Source organism: Hipposideros armiger, unplaced genomic scaffold, assembly GCF_001890085.2.
Source record: "Hipposideros armiger isolate ML-2016 unplaced genomic scaffold, ASM189008v1 scaffold_161, whole genome shotgun sequence".
Taxonomy (NCBI): Eukaryota; Metazoa; Chordata; class Mammalia; order Chiroptera; family Hipposideridae; genus Hipposideros; species Hipposideros armiger.
In genome coordinates, this window is record NW_017731511.1 from 771,882 (window position 1) to 778,270 (window position 6,389).

General features: G+C 36.7%; 1 protein-coding gene across 1 annotated transcript in view; it reads right to left on the minus strand.

The window, feature by feature from the left end:
- The window catches only part of PRKG1 (protein kinase cGMP-dependent 1), a 1,201,019-nt gene that overhangs the window by 441,869 nt on the left and 752,761 nt on the right, over window positions 1-6,389 (minus strand). Inside the window, exon 4 of the mRNA XM_019651487.1 lies at window positions 3,485-3,590. Coding sequence (XP_019507032.1) covers window positions 3,485-3,590 — 106 coding nt within the window. The remainder of the gene's footprint in view (window positions 1-3,484; window positions 3,591-6,389) is intronic.

Sequence of the window (6,389 nt, forward strand, 5' to 3'; positions counted from 1 at the left end):
AGGCTCTGGTACCAATTCCAGTGTGGAGAGTGGGGGGGTTGTCCCCATGCCAACAAGCAATTTTCAGGACACCAACTGTGTGTGCTACAATTCAACTCAACTCTGACGCAGTCTACCCAGAAATAGAATCAGATTTTACAGGTTAAGGATTCAGTCCTACAAGACTAACCCCTGTATTGCCTGACTTTAGACATGTCAGTTACAAGCCAAGGTTGACAACTGTACTTCTGACAGACTGGCTATAAATCAGAGGTTCCCAAGACGCCCTCCGTAAATTTAATTTGCTAGAACAGCTCACAGAACCTAGAGAAACATTTTACTTACCAGAGTACTGTTCCAAAGTTCTCTGAGTATCAAGTTATTGATTGTGGCTTACAGTAACCTATCACATTTCTCTATAGAGTGCAAACATCTGTTGAGCCAAGTGATGTCAGAATGTTAAGATACTTAGGCTTCTTTATTATGGGAAGGATAGTTTAAAAAGTATGAGAAAGTAGTTTGAAGTTATAGCATCGTATTTATAACATAGAAATAAAAGAAAGTTATTCATTTGCTTGTTATAAGTCACTTAGGTTAGCTTATGCTGTGCATGGTTCTTGCACTTAAGAAATGGAAGTTATTTGCAAATGCAAATACTGTACTTCTGAGGACTATGAATGGAACATTCATTATTCTACTATTTTATTTCCAGGCTAGAAAGTTGGGAATTGGGATCAAATTTTCTCTCTTTGATATTTCCTCTCAATTCAAGATCTTTGATACCTTTCACATCCACCCATCTCTTTAGTTTCATTGCCACTACCAGAGTCCAACCACTTGGATAATTATAAGAGCCCTTGCCCTCCCCACTTCTCTATACATCTTTCTGTCTGTACCTCTCTTTCATTCTGTCTCTCTCTTGCTCCCCCTAGTCCGGTTCTCCAGGGCACCATTAGGCTACTGCTAGCATATCCTTCCTGAAGTGAATCACCGACTTTAGGCCTTCAGTGTTCCCTCCTCACTGAGGANCTGAATTTTCATTTTGCACTGGGCCCTGCCAGGTATGTGCTGGTCGTGCGTACACTGTTCTACAAACTGCCTGTTTACAAAGCGGTACGTTTTTGTGCCCAAGAAGAATGCCAAGATGCTTAAGAAATAGCTCTCGTCATGAAAAGTTTATAGCCCAGAAATAGAAATAAGAGTATAATAAAGCAAAGTAGAAGATGAGACACATGGGAGAGACGAAGCTCCAAAGGAGAGAGAAGTTATTTCTTGGTGGAATGAGGTCATTATCAGTGGAAGAGACAGCCTTTCGTTGGATCTAAAATAAGAGACTTGAACACTGACAATGGAGAGAAAAGGAAAGAGAGGCAGTGTGATACATAAATGCACAGAGGCTGCCTGAGCACACTGAATGGATTGGTTTGCCCGGGGCAAGAAGAAACCAGGCTGAAAAGCATGCTGACACTGGCTGTGGGAGGGCCCTGAATATTCCAGCTAATGAGGCTCTACATAATTCAACGGGGCCTGTGAGCCATGGAAGGGTTAGAGAGAGAGAACCAGTTGGTCACAGTCATAATTTAGGAAGATTAAAGCTGGCCCCAAGCAATGATCGTCATTGTGTCACCTCTCTGATTCCCAGCCCAGTACTACACTCACACATGATGTGGACTTGATGTTTTACACAGCAGCCAGATGGAAAGTGACATCAAAGTCACCCGCTACCTCTTTTTCGTTCAACCTATTATACCTGTTGCTCTAACTCGACCAACAAGAAATATTCATACACTCCAAAGAACCAACTTTTATTGTTTAAGGTTTGAATTTTCAGAATGACATAAATTTACGCATCTCAGAGATTAATACAAAAATAAAACAATACCCAGGGTCAATTAAACAAAAGAAAACTCAGACATCTCCAATCTCCATTTTCTGAAATAGTGCCTCTAAAGAAAAGCTTTTGTTGGAGTTATACAAGACAGCATTGATACTCTTTCCATTTTCTTGCGAAAACAAACGTATGGAAGCAAAACAAACATCATAAGTTCCCAACACTTAGGTACGTGAGACACATAATGGGCTCTGTACTACAAGTAAGCATTTCTTTGATTACCAGTTGTGATCTTTCTCTATTAGGACTGCATCAGGAAAAATCAATAACTTGCACTGAAATAAAGGTTTATCAATTAATATTAATATCTGTCTCTTTCTATCTCCATACATACATACACACACACACACACACACACACACAAATATGGCACCTGAAAAATTTCATTTCCTTTCAAGCTATACTAAACTCCAAACAGAAATTCACTACATTTCCACCTGTACTAAATGTTTCCTCCAATCACATTGAGAAAAAACCCCAACGCCCTCTTGATAGAGTAATATTTCAATATATTATTAATTGACATTGAATTACAATTTTATTGTCCCGTCAGCAGGATTATAAAGAATAAACTTTAGTGAAAATGAAAATATATAAACAATGAATCAAAAATGAATTAAGTTAACCACAGGAATACTGAGGTAAGGAATATTAAAATTACATCTTAAGAAAATGCAATAGATATCTCTTAAGATGTATCACTGAAGGAAAGCATGAACTTGATTTTTTAGCTCCATTTTTAAAATCATTTCTTCACCAAAAATAAAAATGAAAAGCTCCTTTACTATTCTAGCTATCAAAAATGAAATCCTAACTGGTGGTACACTCCCCATTAGCTCACAAAATCTGTGCATCACTATTTAAAGATAGTTCTGTTTTTAAAAAAAGAAAAAGAAAAAAGATACAAAATTACTACTGTTTGATAAAAAAATCAGAGTTGTCAATATTCTTTTCAATAAAATAACATGTTTTCTTCAAAATAAAATAAGCTTGGAGACAAAGAAATGCATTCCAGTGAATCTCAGTGTATCCCTAAGAAATGAAAAGCTGTTTTTTTATACCAATTCCCATGCTATATTGAGTTATTACAATAATATATAATATGAGGAAAAGAAAAGCTTTTGATATTTCAGAACTGCAACATGAAATGAATTTAATTTGGGAAATTAAACTCAGGATTAAAGGATGATAAGCTTCTTCTTGGAACTTTTCCATCTTAGTCATCTGACCTTTAATATGGAAACTCACACAAGAGATGATTCAGTCTTACAGTGCGGGTTGCTTTAGAAGAGGTATCATAAATATATTAACTGGTACATAGTTAGAGATGGACTCGATACCCCTTGTTCTGTTCAAACAAATTCTCATGTGTTTCTCTGAGCTGCACTCCTCTCTGAAAGAATGTTGAATAAAACTCTGAAGTTCTGACTTAACCACATATCACATGATGGCACCAGAAACATGAAGAAGCCAATCCAAAGTCTTGCACTTCCACAAATTCATAGGCTATTAAGACCAAGATAAAGGCAAAAAGGCTGCCCCATGCTGCACTTCAGAGAAGAGGGTTGTAAAGACCATAAACGCTCTCAGAAAAAAGTCAAGAAAGTATCCTACCTTTTTAAAAATTCCATATACTCGGTATGCTTGATGAGTCCTGTCCTCATCATTATAGTTTGGAAACATTGTCGATCAATAGCCCAGAGCTTCACGTTGACAAGAGCTGGAGAAAAAAGAAACAAACAGCAAACAATTACTTACAAAAGTTTAACTGGGAACTATATACTGCAAAAGACATGAGTTATTCATGAGCGGTATGAAAATGGCTAACCTTCATTTAAAGCTAGTATCATAACGTTGTCCTATTTTGTTAAGAAGTCAAATAGTCTTAAGGGCAAAATTTACTTCATAATTTTCCATACAAGTATTAATATCAAATAGGAAGTTTCCTGTTGTTTTTATGTCTTTAAGGGAAGAGAACGCCTAAGTACACACTGAAAGTATTTAGTAGTTTCATGACTATATAGAAAGCAAATTGCATCAAAAGGGAGGTTTACAGGTAATAACACTCCTTGTGTAATCACCCAAAATGCTGCTAATGACTCATATGACCACATTTTAATTGTGAAAAGTAGAAGTAAAATTCAATTTTCAGGTTTACGGGTAAATTTAGTACAATAGAAATTATAATTACACAATTTCTATACAAAGTTCATTTTACAAATTGCAACCTGTACCCACAGTCACCATATTAGATATGGTTGTTGAATTTTAATTTCTACTCTTACATGGATAGAACTGTCTTTGACAATGAGTAATTAAATGTTGAAACTGAACGTCACCAATTTCACCATTTGATCTATTAAGCACATGACTAAGAGGCAAGTTTTAGAAAAAGACAGTTGTTATAGTGTAACAGAACAATATATCAAGATACACTTAGGTTTTAAAAGAAGAGCAGGAAACAAATTTATATAGAGAGAGTATATATATAGAGTACACTAAAAATCTTGGTAATTAAATCTGTGTGATGGGTATGCAAGAAGCTTATTTTACTATTCTCTCTCTTATGTATGTTTGCAAATTTTCATAACAGAAAATGTTTCAAGTTAGCACATGAACTAAAGGAAGCCAATTCATGTATCATACCNAATTAGTTTCTAGTGTTCAGGGATTCCTGGAGAAGACCTACCCTTCTGTCTAAAGAGGGCCAAACCACATGACTGGTAGTTTTAAAATTGAAAAACACTTCCAAGTTCTTTAACAGTTGGAGAATCAGCTGGGAACCAGTCACCAAGGGCCTTCAAAATCTCCAAACTTTAAATTCTATTTACAGAGCATACAATGAGAAACTTTGTGGCTAATACTATCAATGCCTTTTTCAACTCAGGAAAGGGAAATCAGAAATTTAAAATTGTTATGAGAGACATCTGATTCTTTTTTTCTGCCACAGCAGGCATACTTGGCATGCGACACCATACATCACCCTTGGAAATACGGTACATCCATTCAAAGGGAGAGGAGTCTCCTGGGATGAGCTGCACCAGGAGGGAACATGGAGGTATAAGGAAAGGTCACCATGTGACTAGACTCTAGAGCAATGAGAGAATGAGAAAGGAAAAGGAGGAGGGGGAGGAGAAGGAGAGAGAGAGGAATCTGGAGAGATCAGCAGAAGCCGGGAGACGATGGGCTTTGAAGACAATGCTCTAGACCTAGGCTTTATTCTTAGGAGTAATGAGAAGTCATGGGAAGGTTTTATGCAGGAAGATGACATGAGAAGATCTGCATTACCAAAAGATTCTTTAGTAAAGAAAAGGTTTCCTGAGGTTCAGTAGGATTGAGCCAGTAGCTTAACCTCCAAAGAGTCCCAACTTGTCAGTGAGGCAAGTAATATAAACAGAGGCTCATCATCATTACCATTGTTATCATCACCATAGTCTGGGCTACAAGAACACCCCAGTGGTCACACAGCTGCATTCTCATTGTGGGTATGGATACCCGTGCCAACAGCAGCCCAGAGAATATGCTCAGAAAAAAAAGCAACACAAATTAACTCTGGCAGTTATTTGGCTCAGTTTTCAGACTCCATTTTAAAAACAAAAGCATTTTTCTGTAGCCGAAGAAGATGGAAAGGGCTGGCGACTGGCAAAATCACTACTGAACCTGTAGCAATCCAGCCTCAGTAGCAATGACCCTTGCATTTTTTTTTGCTATTGCATAGGAACATCTATGTTTACATTAAGGGATGTGAAATACAGGCACAAAAAGAAAAATGACTAAATAGGATTAAAGAACCAGAATCAGAGTTTGATGTGGCATTTGCTAACGAAGCGGGGGCCAGACCACGTGACTGGGAGTGAAAAAATGGGTAAACACACTGAAACGAAAATCAAAACTAACACTGACAATCAAGAAAAAATCCTTGCGTTTTGGCAGTGCATTTATATGCCTGCTGTGTTCCTTTTCCCGGCCCTCAAAACTTACTGCTTCTTTAGAAAAATAAAGAGCAAACGTAGGATGCAGAGTTGAGCAGTGATATGGGATCATTCCTCTTTTAGCAGGTAACTTCCGCTGAACTCCCTCAATTAGGAAGGTGTTCTAGTGCACCACAGAAACCCTATTGCAAAGAAGTCTGCTGATTTGTAATATCGTTCATTCATAGAGTTTTTATTCTTCTGATAGTGCCACAATTGCTTCAATTCTTTAACAAAATATAAAGTATATGATAGCTTTAGTACAAAAATTCAGATGCAAGTTTTATTTAGCAAGCACATTAGAGAACCCTACCCACTCACACACAGATTACTACAGAGAACTTCAAAGTATTAAGTATATATTTTTATAATGTGAAGGTAAATGAGCTTTTCTAAACATGAAACCATAAAGGAAAAAAATGGATTGACCTGAATATATAAAACTTTAAAAATTTTACATGAAGTCAAATTGTGGTAAATAAATTTTTTTTTTAATCAATAACAAATAGGGAAGTAAAAATAATTCTGAAGTTATGGGGCAACATTTA